The sequence below is a fragment of the Thamnophis sirtalis genome, unplaced genomic scaffold, assembly GCF_051295495.1.
Source record: "Thamnophis sirtalis isolate CommonGarterSnake01/CBP01778 unplaced genomic scaffold, rThaSir2_p1.2 scaffold_8, whole genome shotgun sequence".
Lineage (NCBI taxonomy): Eukaryota > Metazoa > Chordata > Lepidosauria > Squamata > Natricidae > Thamnophis > Thamnophis sirtalis.
Window position 1 is genome coordinate 6,772,157 of NW_028261388.1, and position 22,122 is coordinate 6,794,278.

Genomic DNA, 22,122 nt, shown 5'->3' on the forward strand with positions numbered 1-22,122 from the left:
TGCCTAAGGCAGGGCTAGAACTCACGGTCACCTGGTGCTTGGCCCAGGGTCACTCAACTGACTTTCATGGCTAAAGCAGGGCTAGAACTCACGGTCACCTGTGCTTGGCCCAGGGTCACTCGACTGACTTTCGTGCCTAAGGCAGGGCTAGAACTCACAGTCACCTGGTGCTTGGCCCAGGGTCACTCAACTGACTTTCATGGCTAAAGCAGGGCTAGAACTCACAGTCACCTGTGCTTGGCCCAGGGTCACTCGACTGACTTTCGTGCCTAAGGCAGGGCTAGAACTCACAGTCACCTGGTGCTTGGCCCAGGGTCCCTCAACTGACCTTCATGCCTAAGGCAGGACTAGAACTCCCAATCTTCTGGGTTCCTAGGCCAGCACCTTAACCACGATTGCAAACGTCTGTATCAGGGCCTTATCTCAGCACCCAGCTGGAGACCCATTTTCAAATGGTGATTGAAGATTTATTGCAGTGTCTCGAGGATCAGGTGATCCCCTTTTGAGACCTTCGGACAAGCAAAGTGACGAGGGAAGCCAGATTCGTTTTACACCCCTGTTACTAACCGCACAACTGTAGTAGCAATAGCAATAGCATTTAGACTTATATATCGCTTCATAGGGCTTTCAGCCCTCTCTAAGCGGTTTACAGAGTCAGCATATTGCCCCCAACAACAATCCGAGTCCTCATTTTACCCACCTCGGAAGGATGGAAGGCTGAGTCAACCTTGAGCCGGTGAGATTTGAACAGCCGAACTGCAGAACTAGCAGTCAGCTGAAGTAGCCTGCAGTGCTGCATTTAACCACTGCGCCACCTCACACCTCCAGTGACTCGCTGAAGGTCGGAGAACGGTTGTAAAATGGCAAAAACTCACTTCACAACTTTCTTGGTAAGCCACAGACATTGTGGGCTCCGTAGCACCTTCTGAAGCTGATTTTCGTCTGCCTTTCAAAAGGACCATCTCTGAGCTGAATATGCAGCTGGAATATGAGCAGATGCGACGGGAGAAGTTGGAAGCTCAACTGGACGAAACCCGAGCAGAACTAGGAAAACTCAAAGAGCTACAAGAAAAAAACGAGATGCCTTCGACCCATAAGTTCCCTGTGGTGAGTATCGTTTTTGTTTTAGAATGGGGGGGGCTATACAATCTTAAACACTCAAAGAGCCATTTGGACCCATTTCCTACCGAAAACACCGGGAGCCACAATACCTGAGTGGGTGTGGCCAACCTGACGCCACTCACTCCCACGGGCGCTGCAGGCCTGTCCCCCTTTCTGTCATCCCGGATCCCATTCCCACCCTGCCAGCCCTCTTATTAGCGAAGCTCTTATCTAAGAGTAGGACTTTACTTTTCTCTACACTGGATTTCATTTTGTTAGATAGGGAACAGTGTTCACGTCTGTCAAGGTCCATCTGGATTAATTTTTAACGTCGCTTGCAGGAGTCACTGGATTTCCCGAAAGAAGAGCCTGACTCAGACGCAGCCGTCTCCGATTTGCCTAAAGTGAGTTTTGACAGCAAGAAAGAGAAGAAGATGAAGAAAAGGCCTCCTTTCAGCCCTGGGGGTGTGATTGTAAAAAGGTTCTAAGAGAAGTAAGGAATAAACAAAAGTAAGCATTTGACTCAAAGGAGAATTGAGTCCAGTCACCTTCCTGTACAATCCTAAGCAGAAAAGTAGGTTAATTAACAATGTCACCTCCTTAACTAGTCGAAGCAGGTTCCACCACAAAACCGCGTTCGACTAAAGTGCGCTCGACGAAACCGCGTAGCTGACGTCATCACAGGGCGACAACAGCGCGGAGACAGAAGCACGCTGTAAACGCTGAATCTAAAATTAACCCCTAAACCTAAACCTAACCCCCCTAAACCTAATCCTAAACCTAACCCTAAACCTAACTCTTAACCTAATGCTAAACCTCATCCTAACCCTTAACCTAACCCTAACCCTAACCCTAACCCTTAACCTAACCCTAACCCTAACCCTAACCCTAACCCTAACCCTTAACCTAACCCTAAACCTAACCCTTAACCTAACCCTAAACCTAACCCTTACCTTAACTTGAATCGGCTTGCTTTCAAAGCGCTATTTAAAGCGCCCTTCTTTCTCCACGCTCGCTATTGTCGCCCTGTTGATGACATCATCGACGCGGTTTAATCGGGCGCGCTTTAGTCGAGCGCGGTTTTGTCGTGCCACGGTCGAAGCACACCGGTTTGTGACACCATTAATACATTGCCTTGCCAGAATCTGAATTTGAAGGGGAAAGGAAAATGTATAACCTCTCTGTCTTCACGGGACATCTAAATTTGTACGGATTTTGGTTTAAGGAGGCAGTTTATAGGCCCCGTAGCCGCAATCTCCTTAAAATCCAGATTCACCCGACTTGTCGAACATCAGTTTTCTGTGCAACCTTTTAAACATGTCATTTGGCTGTACGAGTTCCTGGTAAAATACATGGGGAAGTCCCATTGGGGGGGGGGGAATACACAGGGTTAGGGTTAGCTCCCCATGAACTCGTACATGTAGGTAACCCTAACACTAAGTGGGTTTTCCAACCACTGGGATTTTCCCATGTATTTTACCAGGAAACGTGGATAATGCAGGCAGGAAAAGTCAGCGCCCTCGTAAGCATACCGTTGCGCTCCGAATCGGTTGGCGATGTCCATTTTGCTGTACAAGTTCATGGGGAGCTAACCCTAACCCTAAGTGGATTTTCCCCCCAATCGGATTTTCCCACATATTTTACCAGGAAACATGGATAAGGCAGGCAGGAAAAGTCAGCGGCCTCGTAAGCATACCGTTGCACTCCGAATCCGTTGGCGATGTCCATTTTGCTGTACGAGTTCATGGGGAGCTAACCCTAACCCTAATTGTGTTTTTCCCCCAATGGGATTTCTCCATGTATTTTACCAGGAAGAGCCACTGCTGCTAGTGAAGCCCCACCTTAGCTCTGGGGATAAACGGCAGGGGGCAGAGATGAATAGATGTGGCAGAGGAGAGGAGAGCAGTGGAAATCTATGGGCTGGTCCTTGGGATGGAAGAGCCACCGCTACTAGTGAAGCCCCACCCTAGCCCTGGGCATAAAATGCAGGGGGCGGAGATGAATAGATGTGGCAGAGGAGAGCAGTGGAAATCTATGGGCTGGTCCTTGGGACGGAAGAGCTACCGCTGCTAGTGAAGCCCCACCTTAGCTCTGGGGATAAACGGCAGGGGGTAGAGATGGATAGATGTGGCAGAGGAGAGGAGAGCAGTGGAAATCTATGGGCTGGTCCTTGGGATGGAAGAGCCACCGCTACTAGTGAAACCCCACTCTAACTCTGGGGATAAAAGGCAGGGGGCGGAGAGGAATAGATATGGCAGAGGAGAGGAGAGCAGTGGAAATCAATGGGCTGGTCCTTGGGACGGAAGAGCCACCGCTGCTAGCGAAGCCCCACCTTAGCTCTGGGGATAAAAGGCAGCGGAGATGAATAGATGTGGCAGATAACTATTCATCTCCTTGCCATACAGGCCTATTAGCCTGCATTGAGAGAGGGGGGGTGGGGTGGGGTGGGAGACAGACAGACAGACTTTTTGCTGGGGGTGCTGGCGCTCCTTATAAAGGGAACGTTTATTTAACTACAGAAGGTTTCTTGTGTTTGGAAGCTGGGTCGGAACATTTACAAAGTGTAAGAAGGGACTGAACAGCTAAGCAATTCTGGAAATTTGCAGCCAAGTAGAAAATCCAGAGGTGAACCCTAGGGGGCAGTAGTTGCCTAATATTAAAACAGACACATTCACTTCCAAGAATTTCAGTTTATAAAATTCAAAGCAACAAGAATTATTTCTGAAGACATCCAGCCTCCCTTGTGCTTTGGGGCTGCTGTCCCAACCCACCTCCCTTCACCATGTCAAAGTAAGAAAAAAAATATCAATGATTTCTCCAACATCTGGAGAGCACAGTGGTGAAGAAGACAAGACCGTTTGATAGAACTAAAAAAACACAATACTGCAATTAAAAAAAAAAACCCCACAATGTTCTGTCTGATGCACGTATTCAAGGGAATTGGGGAATGAACCAGCTGGCAATGCGTACTTAAATCTTCCCTTCGCAAAGGAAAAAAAAAACATCTGGCAGCTTTAAGCACTCTGCGGTTTGCGTATTTTTGGGGGGGCAATGCAAGATAAAATGCAGAAAATTCAGCTCTGGAAAGGCAGGTTTAAGTCAGGTGAATTAATGTGGCATTTTAAAGGACATCTTTTAATAATAATAATAATAAATCCTTCCTTCCTCTCAACCCACATCTTTTCAATGTGGTATCTCAATATTAGGTAAAGGTAACAGTTCCCCTTGCACATATGTGCTAGTCGTTCCCGACTCTAGGGGGCGGTGCTCATCTCTGTTTCAGGGTTCCACCACAAAACCGCGTTCGACTAAACCGCGCTCGACGAAACCGCGTAGCTGACGTCAACAGCGCGACAACAGCGCGGAGACAGAAGCACGCTGTAAACGCTAAACCTAAAATTAACCCCTAAACCTAAACCTAACCCCCCTAAACCTAATCCTAAACCTAAACCTAACCCTTAACCTAACCCTAACCTAACCCTAACCCTTAACCTAACCCTAACCCTTAACCTAACCCTAAACCTAACCCTTAACCTAACCCTAAACCTAACCCTAACCCTAACCCTTACCTTAAGTTGAATCGGCTTGCTTTCAAAGCGCTATTTAAAGCGCCCTTCTTTCTCCGTGCTCGCTGTTGTCGCCCTGTTGATGACGTCAGCGACGCAGTTTAATCGGGCACGGCTTAGTCGAGCGCGGTTTTGTCGTGCCACGCTGTTTCAAAGCCGAAGAGCTAGTGCTGTCCAAAGACGTCTCCGTGGTCATGTGGCCGGCATGACTAAATGCTGAAGGTGCACAGAACGTTGTTATCTAAAGGTGGTTCCTTGGCGATTGGTGTGGTGTAGAGTTTCTTGGTGGAAATTAGCTTTGCGACCTGAGCTTCCACCTGACAAACTAATTCATCATTACTGGGTAGGGCTTGGTGCACAAGTCCCATCGGCTGTGAGTTCCAGTGGACACGAGTCCCTTAGGCCATAAGTTCGAATACACATCTTTGGGAATGAAGTTCCCTGCTGATGCTGGCCAGTCACCTGTCTTCTGGGTCAGTGAAATGGCTGTGGTGAGGACAGTTGGTTTTTCAGAATCCAAAAACTCTGGAATCAAGGCTTGAGAGTTGATGATGGCTGCCCCCTCTGCCAAGAGCCGAGGTGGCGCAGTGGTTAGGGTGCAGTACTGCAGGCCACTTTAGCTGACTGTGATCTGCAGTTCAGCGGTTCTAATCTCACCGGCTCAAGGTTGACTCAGCCTTTCATCCTTCCGAGGTGGGTGAAATGAGGACCCGGACTGTGGGGGCAAGTTGCTGACTCAATTTGCTAAAAAATTTGTAAACCGCTTAGAGAGGGCTGAAAGCCCTATGAAGCGGTATATAAGTCTAATTAATAAATAAATAATAAATGAGGGTGGTGCCTTGGCGTTGTAGGTTTGCCCGAGGCAGGCAGCTTAAGTCCATGCTTAGTAATCTCTTTCAGATCAAGTTTATTATCAGGCATTTATTTATTTATTTATTTATAGGGTTTGTATGCCGCCCACTCTCGAGAGACTCAGATAAAAAGGAAGGGGGGAACATACAACAAATTAAAAAAACAACATTAAAATTCCACAACATTCATAGCTTAGGATGAGGGCTGGATAAATCAACAGCCCCCAGGCCTGCCGGAACAGCCAGGTCTTGGTGGCTTTGCGGAAGGCCGGAAGGGTAGTAAGGGTCCGGATCTCCACGGGAAGATCGTTCCATAGGGCCGGAGCAGCTACAGAGAAGGCCCTGCCACGGGGAGTCGCCAGCCGACATTGACCGGCAGATGGAATCCGGAGGAGGCCTAGTCTGTGCGATCTTATGGGTCTCTGGGAGGTAAATGGCAGGAGGCGGTCTCTCAGGCATTCTTAATAGCAAAACTTACAGTTCAGTGTTAAGATACTTCTGATGTTCCATGATCTGTCCCATCACCCAACATTTTTCTACTTGCATTTTTACATGCTTTCGAACAGCTAGGTTGGCAGAAGCTGGGACAAGTCACGGGAGCTCACTTCGTTACTCAGTGCTAGGGATTCGAACTGCCGAACTTTGTGATCAACAAAATCAGTGTTTTAGCTGCTGAGCACCACGTCCCTATCTCAATATTCTGGATAAACCAATGGGGGAAAGTCTCAAAAATCTAGAGCAGATTAGATCAGAGACAAGGTGTATAAAACGTAATATCTCCGTTAAGGCTCCATACTGAGAGTCCAAATACCCACCAACCTCTTAATTAACTGGTGATGGATACGTTGCCCTCTGTATATTGAAAATCAGCCGAACTCGAACTGGCAGTGGGCAGAATTTGCCTGCAATACCGCATTCTAACCACTGTGCCACCATGGCCCCCAACAACCTGGGTCCTCATTTTACCAATCTTGGAAGGATGGAAGCTGAATCAACCCTGAGCCAGTGAGAATCGAACTGGCAGTGGGCAGAATTAGCCTGCAATACTGCATTCCAACCACTGCGCCACCATGGCCCCCAACAATCTGGGTCCTCATTTTACTGACCTCGGAAGGATGGAAGGCTGAGTCAACCTTGAGCCAGTGAGAGTCGAACTGGCAGTGGGCAGAATTAGCCTGCAATACCGCATTCTAACCACAGCGCCACCACTGCTCAAGACTCATTCGATAAGCTATGGCTAACAAGCCTGAATGCCATGTTAGTTTGTGAGCGAGTCATGTGGATTTACTGGCAGGTGTTTTGACTTCCCTGAAACAGCCAATGGGTGAAGGTGAATCCAATCTTCGATAAGGGAAGAAGAGTAATCGGGCAAGAAGCATCGCAGATTAACAAATAGTAGTAACTTCTACCAGATTGCCACAAAAGAGAATTCAAAGAATGTGACAGTCTGAAATTGCTCTGGCATTCCTTCTTCCTTACAAACGGCGCTAAGTTTTAAAAGGCACCTTGTTTTATTTTTTGCTTACCTGAAAAAAGGCCAAGATTTAGTGATATAGCACCTTGAAAAGTCCCAGAGTTCGTTTCAGCCAACAACTGGTAGAGAACCGAACTGAAGGATATCTTAGATCACAGTTTCTCAGCCTTAGCCGGTTTAAGATGAGTGGACTTCAGCTCCCAGAATGCTGGCTGGGGAAATCTGGGTGTTGTAGTCCATTCATCGTAAAGTGGTTAAGGCTGTGAAACAACGTCCCAGATCTCGCAACCTTTTTTGAAACTATTACACATTTAATTTTTCTGTCACCTACCGTATTTTTCGGAGTGTTAAGACACACCTTTTTCCCCTCAAAAAAGAGGCTGAGAATCTGGGTGCGTCTTATACAATGAATATAGCATTTTTTTGCCTCCCGAAATCCTGCCCCCCCCTCACCAAAATGGCCGTGCATAGCCTTTAGGGGGCTTCCAGGGTGCTCCTGGGAGCTGGAGAGGGCAGAAATGAGCAAAAAACAGGCTGTTTTTTGCTCAATTTTGCCTCCCCAGCCCCCAGGAGCACTCTACAAGCCTCCTAAAAGCCATGCATGCCCTTTTTGAAAAAAAGTGGCCCATTTTTGTTAAAATCGGGCCATTTCTTGCTCGTTTTGGATGGGGAGAAACCCCAGGAGCACTCTACACAAACCTCCTAAAGACTATTCATGCCCTTTTTTTGGAAGAAAAACAGGCTGTTTTGGGGAGATCTGCAGAGTGCAAACACTATTTTTTTAAAAAAATTGTCTCTTCGAAACCTTGCTGCATCTTATACTCTGAAAAATATGGTATTTCCCCTTATAACGGCTTATAGTCTCTTCAGATGCTTCTCTCTCACTTCCCAGCATTCTCAGCAAAAGTCAAGGCGGTGAAGAGAATTCTGGGAGTTGAAGTCCATGCATTTGGAAGCGGCCCAGGTTACGGGAACGCGGGATTGGGGAGGGGGGTGTAGAGTGGTTGCTATGCAATCCTGAGACTACCGACCTAGAAAGGGCCTAGATTTCCAATCTAGAATGGAATATAAGTAGTGGTATGTGTTCCTCAGGGGGGAAAAAATACATTTAGCCACCTTAAACAAGAACAAAGCAGTTTTTGATTGTCTGTCTGTTGGTTGGTTTTCTCGTGCCAAGTGAGACACAATCTCTAATGATGTTATATATGAGGGAAGTGGAACATCTGATTGTTGTGGCCAATGGAGCTGGCAGCAGATTCGGACAGTGAGAAGGTTGGGGAGGAAGATGGGCCAGTCCTGGAGTCTGGGGAAGGCTCTGATGAGGGCTCTGTGTCGGAGGCAGAGAGGGGGCCAGGGCCATCTGACAGTTATCAGCTGCCTTCGGAGTCAGACATCAGTAAAGCAGATGAACAGCTGGAGCCTGTTCCCTGTGTGCGCATGCGCAGAATTGCCAGATGAGGGTCGACTTGGGAGTAAAGCCACAGGTGGACGGTGAATGGCCCCTCCCACAGGGAATAAAAGAGGAGCAAAAGGGGAGTGGAGTTTGCAGGAGATCATTAGTTCATTCCTGCATTCTTGCCAAGTATTGCGGCGTCTGAAAGATATCGGCCTGGACACTCTCCAGGACATGATAAAGGTCGGTAATTGTGAACTATCTTGAAAGACTGTGGGAGAGAAAAGATTTTGCTGGAGAGGAATTCACTGTGAATTAAATAAAAGGGTTTATCAGGACGAGGACTCGGCTTTGTGTGCTGGGGAAGCCTAGGTCAGAATACCGATGAAAAAGAAATGTCTCCACCACCAGATTTAAGCTCCAAAACTTGTGCGCAAAAACAACATTCTGTTATTGGAACCTTCCGGATATGTTAGGGAGGGCAACTGTGTAAATTTGCAGCCAATCTGAATTTTCAAAGCTGCAATGGTGAGCAAGAACATTCAACCCAAAGAACAAAAGCCAAGAAGATCAGGCTGGAGAAGAGGAAATCAGCTGCAGCATATGACACCACAGCTGGTTGTAGCTTTTGGGATTATCTGGTACATTTTTACCTCCCTTTTCTAAGTTTTCAAGCTCCAGAGATCTCTTGGGCACCAGCAGATCACCTTCTACAACTCTTTCAACTGGGCGCAAATTGTTTTGAGTCGTCCAGAGGGACGCAGGATGAAAAAGATCACGGCTGATGAAAAAACGCTGAAAAGATCAGCCAGAAGATGTTATCTCAGATATGTTTAAGGTTTTCAATTAGGGTTTTTTGTTGTTGTTGTTGCTCTGTCCTCTTTTTCGCTCCCCATCGGTGAGTCCCTTATTTCCAAAATCGATAAAATCCCAAAGCAATGGCAAGGCAAGTGAAAACAGAAGCTGAAATTAAAAGTAGAAGAAGAAGAAAAAAATAAGTGAAACTTTTTGGGTTAAAAATGTTTCATGCAATTTGCCTTCACCATTTTAACAGATTAACAGAGTTGGAAGGGACCTTGTAGGTCATCTAGTCCAGCCCCCCCCCACCCAAGCAGGGGACCCTACACCATTTCTGACAGATGGCTGTCCAGTCTCTTCTTGAAAGCCTCCATGAAGCTCCCACAACTTCTGAAGGCAACTTCTGTTCCATTGGTTGATTGTTCTCCCTGTCAGAAAATTCCCCCTTATTTCTAGGTTGAATCTCTCCTTGATCAGTTTCCACCCATTGTTCCTTGTCTGGCCTTCAGGTGCCTTGGAAAATATCTTGATTCCCTCCTCTCTGTGGCAGCCCCTCAAATATTGGAAGACTGCTATCATGTCTCCCTTAGTCTTCCTCTTCATTAGATTAGCCATGCCCAGTTCCTGCAACCGTTCTTCATATGTTTTAGCCTCTAATCATCCATGTTGCTCTTCTCTGCACTCTTTCTAGAGTCTCAACATCTTTAGAAAAAGGGCAGAGAAGAGCAACCAGGATATCACCCTTTGATTCCAGCTGAAGATCTTCACAAGAGGCCTTCAAACAGCGGCTAGGTGGTCATCTTAGAGATGTTTAGAGGACGCTGCATTAAAATGTACAAATTGGAAAGGACCATAAGGGTCTTCTAGTCAAAACTCTTGACTGAGGCAAGTATCCACTAAGCTGCTCCCAACAAATGTTCAACCAACTGCCCTTGAAAAGCCCCACCAAGGAGAACCCCACTGTGTGCAGAGGACCATATAAGTGCCTTAGGAGAAGTTCCGCAGAGCCTATTAGCTATTAGATAGCTAATAACCTATTAGACCGGGAAGCTTTCAGATTCAGGTTTTCCCAGATGTGCCAATACGGCTCTCTTAATAAATTGGAACTTTGAGGAACACTTTGCCTTGGACTCTGATTTGGATGCTATTTGGACATCCACATTCTAAGCACTGCGCCACCACGTCTCTTATCATTCAGCAACTACAGAGGATGCTGTCGGTTTGTTTCAATTGCTAAGCATTCCGCTTTTGGAGGCTGGCTTTTAATGTGCTGGGCACATACCTGCCAAATACCGGATGGTTTCCAGCTTATTCGACTCCATGAGTGTTTTGAGAGCTGCAATCTCGGCGTCAATTTTATTGTTGACTTCTGTCAGGGAACTGTTGGTGCTGGAATCCTAGGAGGACACACAGAACATCATTTGGTACCCAAAATGAGCCAGGAAGTTAGCAGAGACAGGCAATTCTCTCCCTGTGGTTTAGTGTGGCATCAACATCCTTTGCAACAGTAACAGAGTTGGAAGGGATCTTGAAGGTCTTCTAGTCCAACCCTCCCTGCTCTCACGCGGGAAACCCACCTGGACAAAGCCTTGTCCAGCCTCTTCTTAAAAAACCTCCAGTGATGGAGGTAAGTTGTCCGAGTGGTGTGGTGGCCTAGAGGTGGAGCTCTGGCCTCACAATCAGGAGGCTGTGAGTTCAATCCTAGGTAGAGGCAGATATTTCTCTCTCTCTGGGCATAATGGGAATATACCTGCTGAATAAAACTCTGCATTGGCAACAGGAAAGGCATCTGGCCATTAAACACTCTGCTGGTTCCATTCAGTTGCCCTGACTCCACCCCGGAAGGGATTATAGGGTCGTTAAATGATGATGATGATGATAAGTTGTGCCACTAATTAATTGTTCTGCCAGGAATTTTCTCCTTTGTGCTAGCTTGCTTTTCTCTTTGATTAGTTTCCACCCACTGCTTCTTGTCCTGCCCTCAGGGGCCTTGGAAAGTAAGTGGGTCCCCTCTTCTTTGTGGCAGCCCCTTACGAGGAATCAAGAATTAACTAATTTTGGGCACCCAGGAAAAGGTTATTTCTGCCCTGTCAGGTTATTTAAAATGTATACATTTCCTTCCATCACGTTGCTGCCTATTACAATTAGTCCTCGACTTATGACCAAAAATGGGAACAGAATTGCCATTGCTAAGCAAGGCAGTTGTTAAGTGAGTCGTGCCCAATTTTGCAACCATTTTTTGCCAGGGTTTTAAGGTTTAGGTTTATTAGATTTATATGCCGCTCTTCTTCCAAGGACTCAGGGCGGCGTACAACATTAAAAGAAACGCATAATACAAAAGTTTTAAAAAAGGGAATTTTAAGGGAATCACTACAGTTGTTAAGGGACTCATGGGGTTATTAAGCGAATCCGATTTCCCCCATTGACTTTGCTTGTTAGAAGCCAGCTGGCAAGGATACAAATGGCCATTAAGTGACCCTGGGATGCTGCAACTTCTATATGTCAGTTGCCAAGCATGGCTGGCTGGGGAATTCTGGGAATTGAAGTCCACATATCTTCAAGTTGCCAAGGTTGAGAAACATTGACCTAGATTGTAGAAATACACCGAAGGGAGGAGTAGAGGGATAGAAGAAAGAGGGGTAGCGAGGGTGGGAGAGAGGACTGGAGGGAGGGGGAGAAGGAAGGGAGGGAGTGTATCGGGAGAGAGGAGTGGTAGAGGGGGAGGGGAAGTAGGGTAGAGGGGAAGGATGGTGGGAAGACGGAAAGTTGGAGGGGGGCGAAAGAAAGGGTGTATGGAGGGTCGAAGAGGTACATTGGGTTTCTATTTTGGGGGGTATTGTCGACAAGAGGAATGGCTGTGTTTATTCTTTAATGTTATATGGCCCCGGTTATGCACAGTATATATGTGACTGTACGAAAATGAAATGGAAAATAAAAACATATTTACAACAACAACAACAACAACAACAACAACAAAAAGAAACTAAAAAGAAAAAGAAAAGAGAAACACTGACCTAGAATCTAGATTCTGGAATAAAAATAAAAATGGCTGTTTGTGTGTGTATATGTTCCAGTGTAACTCTGGAACGCCTCAAGCAATTTCAACCAAACTTGGTACACAGATGGCTTACTCTCTGGAAACAAATACTGTGGCAGAGCGGGGGGATAAGACCCCTAACACTCTCGGGGGTGGTGGTATTCTGTTAAGATACCTCCTGTTGTGCCTTAAAATGGCTTCTACTGTACTTCCGTAAAATGGCTTCTACTGTACAGCGCAGTGGAGTTGCCGTGGTAACTGCACAAGGGGGCTCCCTCTGGTAAGGGGGAAAATCCAACATTAGAAATTAGGCTTCTGGAGGCAGAGGCAAAACATTTTTAACTAATTTAAATGTTGCCGAAATCAGGGCTCAGGGAGAAGTGGCTCTTGCAGGCTTCACAGTTCTCCACAAGGGGGCTCCCTCTGGTAAGGGGGAAAAATCCAACATTAGAAATGACATTTGGTTCGGAAATTTCCGCTCTATAAATCAATACCGGGGCAATGCCGGGTTATTGACTAGGCCTAGAATAAAAATGATTCAAACACTTACTTTTTTATGAAATTCTGTGGAGTTTTCCATCAGCTTTCTTTCTTGATCTGTGAACTGGAGAATTAGAAAAAAATAACAAAAATAATTAAAAAAAAACAGGAATGCATAATCAGCTCAACTAACAGGTCCTCCTTGATTTACAACTGTTGATTTAATGACTGTTCCAAGATACAACAGCACTGAAAAGCCTTCCCGGCTGGTTTCTGACAAGCGAAGTCCATGGGGCGAACCAGATTCCCTTAATGACCACGCGAGTCACTTAGTGACCAAATGATTCACTTAACAACTGTGGCCAAAAAAAAAGATAGCAAAACGGAGACGAAGCTCACTTAACAGTTTTGCCTTGTTCAGTAACAGAAATGTGGGGCACCATTCTGGTTGTAAGACAAGGACTTCTTTTAGATAAGAAAAAAACAAAACCCAACACAGAACTTACTCACCATATCGGTGACTCTGCTTCTCTCCAAGTTGATGTCCAGCTTGTTTTCAGCTCTGATCTGGTTAGTTTCATTCTTTAAAGAAAAACACATCACTCTCAATTTTAGGAAGGAGAAAACGGAATGTTCTTTTTTCCCCCCCTGAATTTTCAAATTACATTTGTCCGGCCATCTTCCCCCTATAAATAAATGCCTGGGAAATGCCAGGTTATCGGCTACTTATTTTTAAAAGGAGGTTTAACTCTGTCCTAAAACTGAACAGCTTGACTATCCCTGGTTGACTTACCATTAGTTGCTGTTTAACTTGATCCAATTCAATTTTCATTTTCTGAAGGAAGAGAGGAAGAAAGCAAAGAAACAACGGATGGCATAAAGGAGCTGCAACATGCAAAATAGGCACGTTAACTTTCACAACCTGTAACTTTCATTGATGTATCTGAGCCACGATGAAGCTCCTTTAAAGGGCTGCAACCAGCCATCTCCCATTCACGCCCTTACAAACTCCTGTTTGGGACTGAATTTGAAACATCGCACCAAAGATATAAAATCTGAAAATTGTCAGTTTTGCAGAAAAACTTCACAAACTAAACAGATACGGCTCAGGGCATTTTTGGGGTGGAAGTGGGGGTGTTAAGGTAATGATGATTTAATAGCTGACCAGCTGCTGTAAGGCTGTAAATTGAGATGATGAAATGAGAATGAGTCAGCAGGGCTACTGCCACTTTAAGAAGCTGTCTATATAAGGGAGGCCAAGTGAGGGCGATTTCTCTCTCCCTCTCTCTCTCTCTCTCTCTCTCTCTCTTCCTCTCTCTCTCTCTCAAAATAGTCACACTGTGCACGCTCTGACAGGGATAATACCTCATTTTCTGCTCTCAAATTGGCAAATTCGCTCTTCTCAAGAATGACCATATCCTTGCGAATGGAATCCAGATGAAACATTATCTGTTGCAAAGTTATTTCCTAAAACATAAAAAATAAAATATACATATATACACACAAAATGTTGAAAGGCATCTTAAATATTCGTCGTTTTCTGGCAGGACATTTAGTCTATGAGATGGGAACATGTCAGGAAAATGTTCTGTGTAATGACAACATATTACATTGAACATTTTGGAGAAGCAGCGGCAAATTTCATACACTGTATTTGTACATCATATGCAAACATACACACATACGTGCATGCGCACTCTTTTTAAGGCACAACGTTTAATGTCAGGACAATTAGATCTCAAAATGTTTTGCACACTTCTAACGGTTTCCTTGCGGGCAATAATTTTACAAGGCCATCCCACCACCAAGAAGTGTAACAATTCAGATGTTCTGTTTGGATTGGAAAGACCAAGGTTCAAGTCTGCTTTGAGCTAACTGACAGCCCAGATTTGACACCCGAGCACTGCAGAACGGGGTGAGCTCCCATTCCTTGCTCCAGCTCCTGCCCTCCTAGCAGTTTGAAAGAATGCAGATGTAAGTAGATAAACAAGTACCATTTCAGTGGGCCTGAAATGTAAGTAGATAAATAGGTATCCTTTCAATATGTTCTGTGCGTCTTGGTATACAGCCAAGGCTGGCGATGATCACAGAAGTGTCTTCGGACAATGCTGGCTCCCTCGGCCAGGTGACCCCCATATTATCAACCCTAAATTCCTGGTAAAACAGCAGAAAATCTAAAAGTTCCAAATATCCCTGCAACATGCAACTGGTTTCTAACAAAGCTGTGCTTAAGATATGCATTGCCTAAAGAATTTAGCGTTGAGCGGAGCTGGTGGCAGACTCAGACAGTGAGGAGGTTGGGGAGGAACATGGGCCAGTCCTGGAGTCTGGGGAAGGCTCTGATGAGGGCTCTGCGTCGGAGGCAGATGGGGCCAGGACCATCCAATAGTTATCGGCTGCCTTCGGAGTTGGAGATCAGTGGGGCAGAAGAACAACTGGAGCCTGTTCCCAGTGTGCACATGTGCAGAGCTGCCAGGAGAAGGGAACAGCTAAGGAACAAGGGCCGACTTGGGAGTAAAGGCACAGGTGGACGGTGAATGGCCCCTCCCAGAGGAAATAAAGGGGAATGGAGTTTGCAGGAGACAATTTGTTCATTTAATTAGTGTGAAGATTTGTTCCTGACTCTCAGAGATTCCTTGCCAATTATTTTCCTGTACAGGGTTGGGAAGATCTCGGCCTGGCAGCTCTCCAAGCCTGATAAGGTCTGTGGTTGTAAATTCACCCTCGAAAGACTGTTTGCCGGGACTTTGCTGGAGGTGAATGAGAGGAATTCACATTAGCCAAATAAAAAGGGTCTTTTTTCGGGATAAGGATTCTGCTTCGTGATTCGGTGAAGTCTAGGTCAGAACAGAATTATGAAGACAATGGAGAAGATTACGTCAAGATTACGCGTAGTCCTTGACTTAACCATAATTTGTTTAGTGGCCATTTGAAAATACAACAACCTTAGTGCAAATCCTTGCCCTTTACAACGGTTGTAGCCTCCCCACCATCACAATGGTTGTATTTACGATGGATGCGGGGTCCTGGGGAGGGGGTGTCACATGATCCCATCATTCCCGACCTTCCCTGCCGGACTCCCACCAAGCAAAATCAGTGGAGGAAGCCAGATTCGCTTAACAGCCAAGTGATTCATTCAACAAACAGTGGCGATTCGCTTAACAACCATAGTTAGGATAGTGGTAAAATCAAGGGTGACTCATTGAACCACCGCCTTGTTTAACGACAGAAATTCTGGCTCCCATGGTGGCTGTAGGTGGAGTATTACCTGTATGAATGGCCATAAAAAGGGATGCGTGCAAGGAATAACCATTTACCTGTTGGCCTTGCGTTACCATATCCTTGTAGACGGTATCCAGGCTGACCGCTGACAAATTCATCAACGCTGAGACCACCGTTTCAGCCTGTTCTTTGGCAAACCCTGTTGAGTATATAAAGTACACCGTAATCTACTGCAGGGGTGTCAAACTCAATTTCATTGAGGGCCGCGTCAGGGCTGTGGTTGATCTTGGTGGCCGGGAGGGCGTGGCCGACTGGGTGGTGGCCGGGAGGGCGTGGCCGACTGGGTGGGCATGGCCAGCTTGATGCCACTCCCCAAACTACTGGAATGTTTCCTCTTCACACTGGGCTGAAGGGACGCGGGCTGGCCCCTTACATTTTTGAGGATGGCCCTGAGGCCTGAATCCAACCACATCCTTGATTGGGCCCTGCGGATCAGATTCAATCACATCCTTGAGTTTGGGCCCTGTGGGCCGGATCCAACCACATCCTTGAGTTTGGGCCCTGTGGGCCGAATCCAACCACATCCTTGAGTTTGGGCCCTGTGGGCCGGATCCAATCTCATCCTTGAGTTTGGGCCCCGAGGGCTGGATCCAACCACATCCTTGAGTTTGGGCCCTGTGGGCCAGATCCGACCTCATCCTTGAGTTTGAGCCCCGTGGGCCGGATCCGACCACATTCTTGAGTTTGACACCCCTGGTGTAATAAATTCAGTGTTCCTGTTAACAAGTTGAAAAGCAGAACTCCATTTTTTCCTTATCCTTCTAGTAATCCGTAAGGTTTCATGCTATTTGTTCTCAACACCATCTTCACATTTATATTGGAGGTGAGTGGCAACATCACAGGGACCTTATGAGGGCTTGGAAGCTAAGCAGGGTCAGGACTGGTTAGGATTTGGATGGGAAGCAGCCAAGCAATCCCAGATGAGTTAAGACAAGGAAGTTAAAACAAGAAAGCTGAGAAACATTCTACAAGACGACGATGGGAAACCATGATACTGACAAGAACACTGCACAGGTAGTCCTTGACTTACAACAGTCTGTTTAGTGACCGTTCAAAGTTACAGCAGCACTAAACAAGTGACTTCTGATCATTTTTCACACTTTCATACTGTTGTAGTAGCATCCGCACAATCACCTGTTGACAATTCAGACCTTTGTAAGATCTTGTGAACAAAATTCAGAGGCTAGGCAATTGGTTCATATTTACGACCGCTGCTGTGCCCCGGGATCATGTCCAGGGGTGGGATTCAAAAATTTTAGCAACCGGTTCTCTGCCCGGTTGCTGGGTGGGCGTGGCTTACTCAGCCTCCTGCACCACAGGGCGGAGGGGCGTTTTCACCCTCCCCAGGCTTCAGAGACTTCTTTCGAGCCTCCGGGAGGGCAAAAACAGCCTCCCCCAGGCCCCATAAGCTGGAAACGGATATGTTTCCGGACTTCCAGGAGGCCCATTTTTCGCCCTCCCAGAACCTCCATGCAGGCCATACACTTATCTGGCATCCAAAACGGGCCGCATGGAGACTCCTGAAAGGGGCAGGGCCAGCCAGTCTTTGAAACTACTGGTTCAGTAAGGTTAGTATCCAGTTCATCTGAACTAGTCCGAACCGGCTGAATCCCTCCCCTGGTCACGTGATTCCCTCTTGCAAACTTCTGAAAAGCAAAGTCTTAGCAGATTTTTTTAAATTATTTTTTCCCTTCTACAACACCTTATAGTCATTGCATCAACATTGTTATGTCATCATACCTGTACATGTATATAATATTTCGCTTCTATATTTACATACCTTTATACACAGTTCTATATATATTTATATTTATTGTTTTTGGCTTAATTAATTTTATTCTTGTTTTGCAGCCATTTGTACCAATTGTTCCAAATTTCATAATATTCCGATTCTTCTTTATCTTTTAATTTCAGTGTTAATTTGTCCATCTCTGCACAATCCAAAGTTTTTTTAATCACTAATTCGTCCGAGGGGGTATTATTTTGTTTCCAGCATTGGGCAAATGTTATTCTAGCTGTAGTTAGCAGATGTGTTAATATGTACTTAATTTTCTTTGTATATTTCCCTTTGATTATTCCCAGTAGAAAGATTTCGGGTTTGTATTTTATCTGTTCTCCTGTAATTTCTTGCACCCATTTCCAAATTTTTGTCCAATATTTTTGTGTTTCCGAGCAGGTCCACCATATGTGATAATAGGTCCCTTCTACTTTTTTATACTTCCAGCAGGTCGGCTTCATGTTTGGGTGCATTTTAGCCGATCGCGTGGAGACTCCTGGGAGGGGCAGGGCCAGCCAGTCTTTGAAACTAGTGGTTCGGTGAACCGGATGTAAAGTTAGTATCCAATTCTCCCGAACAGGTCCGAACCGCCTGAATCCCACCCCTGGTCACGTGATTTCCCTCTTGCGAACTTTCTGACAAGCAAAGTCAATTGGGGAAGCCAGATTCACTTTAACAACGGACTTACTGCCATGATTCCCTTAACAGACATAGCAAGAAAGGTAATAAAACGAGGCAAAACTCAACACAGGTCTCGGTTAACCATAGAAATTTTGCGCTCAATTGTTGTGGTTGTAAGTCAAGGACTTACTTGCGTAAGTCTAAGAGCTATTGCTATTGCACGGAGGAAAACTTTCTCAGACACTTTTCGCTGGAGATGTTTGCTCACCGTGGGCTTCCAGATCTCGCACCAGCCGATGGGTGTCGAAAGTGAGTTTTCGTTGTTCCAGCGGCGTGATTTCGACTCTTCTCATATCGTACGACTGCGCTGAAGCCGAAGCAGCCAAACCTGAGAAGGATGGCATGGTTGAATTGTCTGCTTATGTCCAATAAGATCTGATCATCTTCATGATTTTACTGTGATTTACAGTGACACATTAAAAGGAGACAAGGGGGAAATGCCCCCCCCAAAGGGAAAATTAAACAGTAAAGGTGGGAATAGTGGGGAAAGGCTGGGGAAAAAAAACCTGGGGAAGATTACCAAAACAATAGAATTAAAAGGGAGAAAAAAGATTGGGAAGAAAAAAAATATATAAACTACAAAAACAAGAAAAAGAAAAAAAAACTAGGCGAATGGATGGAAAGAAGAGAATATAATATAGATATGGAGAGGGAGAGATAAAGATTTCTATAGATATTTATATATATATTCTATATATTGTAAAGATAGATGGATGATAGATATTGATAGGGTGATAGAGACGTGTGTGTGTGTGTGTGTATAAAAGCAAAAATTAGAATATTTTGGATATTCTAATATTGTGATGCAACACCCGGAAAAATACGCCATACTTCACTTAATCCTCCAAGGAAAGATTGAAGGCAAATGTGGTCCAGGCAGATGAAGAAGAATATAATGGCTTCAAAATCTTAGGGATCGGTGTGGACAAAACTCAGCAGCGATTTTTCGTGCAGCTGTTGATAAAAACATGATCGCCAACATCCAATGACCAATATGGAAGAAGAAGAAGAAGAAGAAGAAGAAGAAGAAGAAGAAGAAGAAGAAGAAGAAGAAGAAGAAGAAGAAGAAGAAGAAGAGGAAGAAGAAGAAGAAGAAGAAGAAGAATTCTATGATGGAGAATATTTGTAGTTTTGGGTTTGAACTGTGGGGTCCTTTGTGCTCTCTGAGCTTGGTGGTTTTCTTGAAGACTTCTTATTACCCAACTAGATAATCTCATCAGTGCTGCTAGAGAGTGGGGTTTGTCGACTTGAGGAAGGAGAAGGAAAGGAGAAGGAGGATCTCAATTTCAGCAGTGATCAAAGCACCATTGGAAGAGCTGAGGGACCAAGTTGGTGACCGATCCTCATGGAGAAGGATATTCTTCTTCATCATCATCTCTCTCTCTCTCTCTCTCTCTCTCTCTATCTATCTATCTATCTATATTTCTATTTATCTATCTCTATATATTTCTCTCTATGTCTATCTCTATTAATCTATCCTTCTATTTACCTATCAATCTCTATATATTTCTCTATTTATCTATCTATCTATCTATCTATCTATCTATCTATCTATATTTCTATCTATCTATATCTATCTATCTTTATCTATCTATCTATCTTTCCATATATTTATCTATCTTTCTCTATCTATCTATCATCTATCTATCTATCTATCTATCTATCTATCTATCTATCTATCTATCTATCTATCTACCTACCTACCTACCCACCTACCTATCTTTCCATATATTTATCTATCTCTTTCTATCTATCTATATCTATCTATCTTTCTCTATCTATCTATCTATCTATCTATCTATCTATCTATCTATCTATCTATCTATCTATCTATCTATCATCTATCTATCTATATTTCTATTTATCTATCTATCTCTATATATTTCTCTCTATGTCTATCTCTATTAATCTATCCTTCTATTTACCTATCAATCTCTATATATTTCTCTCTCTATTTATTTATCTATCTATCTATCTGTCTGTCTGTCTGTCTGTCTGTCTGTCTGTCTGTCTATCTGTCTTTCTCTCTATCTATATATTTCTCTCTCTTTATCTATCTATCTTTCTATCTCTATTTCTCTCTCTCTCTTTATCTTTCTGTCTATCTATGTCTCTCTCTCTCTCTCTTTTTCTATCTCCATCCATCTCTCTCTCTCTCCCCCTCTAGAGAGAGAGAGAAAGCAACGAAGCACGAACTAAATGCAAACTAATATCTATCTAAACTTGAGTTTCAAAAGTAGTTTTTCAACCCAGGGGTTGATTTTCTTTCAATAGATTGGGTTAACATCAGATGCAACACTTCAGGATATTTCTCAGATATAAATCGGAGAAATTATCGAGCCAAAGAGCAACAGCATTTGGGAAGAGACCCAGGCGAAAGACACTTGCAGTCTCGGTTTATCAGATTGCAAGCGACCTGGTAAAGAAGTTACACGTTGTCTCACCTCTGAACCGTGCAGCAAAGCTCTGGGTGTCCCGCAGCAACAGACTCACAACCCTCGGACCCGTGGGCAGCATCTTCCCACCGGCTTCTTGCTGGAAACTCAGAATTTGCACCCAAAGCAAGTCTAAAGAGAAAAGGAAAAGGGACTTCCGGTCTGGAACCCCGTGGCTCTCTGGGAAATGTAGTTTGTTTTTAATCGAACCGGCGTTCTTGTCGTCTCCCTCTTCTGGCCTCAAAGCACGATGGGAAATGTATGCCGAGCGGACTGCGGCGTTAGGTGCGAAAATCCCGACCACTAGATGTCAGTCGAGAGCCAACACATTCTCTTCCCTTCCTCCCCGCTTTTGCAGATTAACAGATTTAACAGAGTTGGAAGGGACCTCGTAGGTCATCTAGTCCAACCCCCAGCTCAAGCAGGGGACGCTATACCATTTCTGACAGTTGGCAGTCCAGTCTCTTCTTGAAAGCTTCCAGGGATGAAGCTCCCACAACTTCCAAAGGCAACTTCTGTTCCATGGGTTGATTGTTCTCACTGTCAGAAAATTCCTCCTTATTTCCAGGTTGAATCTCTCCTTGTTCAGTTTCCATTCATTATTCCTTGTCTGACCTTCGGATACTTTGGAAAATAGTTTGATTCCGTCCCTTTATCTCTGTGGCAGCCCCTCAAATATTGGAAGACTGCTATCATGTCTCCCTTTGTCAGATCAGATATAATAACCCCTAGCAATGATCGATCCAAATGCTTTTATTTTTAATACTACTAACTTAACATAGGCGAAAGAAGAAGGGGACGACAGAGAATGAGGTGGCTGGATGGAGTCACCGAAGCAGTCGGCGTGAGTTTAAATGGACTCCAGAGGATGGGAGAGGACAGGAAGGCCTGGAGGAACGTTGTCCATGGGGGTCGCAATGGGTGGGACACAACTTTGCAACTAACAACAACAAACTCAACAGAACATGACGTAAATGAGATAAAGCTGTTTTGATGTTTTGTGTAAGCCGCCCAGAGTCCTTCGGGATTGGGCGGCCTATAAATTTTAATAAATTCAATTCAATTCAAGCATATCTAAAATGAGATGTGGCCTCCAGACACGATGGGCATGTAAATCCAATCTAATATAATCAAATAAAAATAACCCACAAGAATCTCTTTCTATTCCAGACTGCTTCTTTTGTTTCAGTCAAATATGGACAAGCTACTTTTCCGTCAACCAATTCAACGAACTTACTTGTAGAATC

General features: G+C 44.9%; 2 protein-coding genes across 2 annotated transcripts in view; one reads left to right on the plus strand and one right to left on the minus strand.

Annotated features, from left to right (window-relative positions):
* ANKRD42 (ankyrin repeat domain 42) overlaps window positions 1–1,623 on the plus strand; it is a 39,030-nt gene extending 37,407 nt beyond the window's left edge. The window contains exons 11-12 of the mRNA XM_087722068.1: window positions 957–1,107; window positions 1,443–1,623. Coding sequence (XP_087578194.1) covers window positions 957–1,107; window positions 1,443–1,589 — 298 coding nt within the window. The 3' untranslated portion in view covers window positions 1,590–1,623. The remainder of the gene's footprint in view (window positions 1–956; window positions 1,108–1,442) is intronic.
* Window positions 1,624–9,201: 7,578 nt separating this feature from the next.
* On the minus strand, window positions 9,202–21,038 carry CCDC90B (coiled-coil domain containing 90B). Its single transcript, XM_087721024.1, has 9 exons — window positions 20,885–21,038; window positions 18,649–18,768; window positions 16,018–16,121; window positions 14,066–14,167; window positions 13,494–13,535; window positions 13,211–13,282; window positions 12,771–12,824; window positions 10,466–10,580; window positions 9,202–9,348 (listed from the first exon to the last, which is right to left on the minus strand). Exons 1-9 carry the CDS (start codon window positions 20,955–20,957, stop codon window positions 9,293–9,295), a joined length of 738 nt encoding a protein of 245 aa, XP_087577150.1. The 5' UTR covers window positions 20,958–21,038; the 3' UTR covers window positions 9,202–9,292.
* Between the last annotated feature and the right edge of the window lie 1,084 nt (window positions 21,039–22,122).

Coding starts and splice junctions, on each gene's coding strand:
- CCDC90B (XM_087721024.1), bottom strand. CDS start 20,957: ATGCTGCCCACGGGTCCGAGGGTTGTGAGTCTGTTGCTGCGGGACACC. Junction 13,536..14,065: donor ATTTGAGAGCAGAAAATGAG/GTATTATCCCTG, acceptor CTCTTCCTTCAG/AAAATGAAAATTGAATTGGA. Junction 12,825..13,210: donor GAAGCAGAGTCACCGATATG/GTGAGTAAGTTC, acceptor CTAATTCTCCAG/TTCACAGATCAAGAAAGAAA.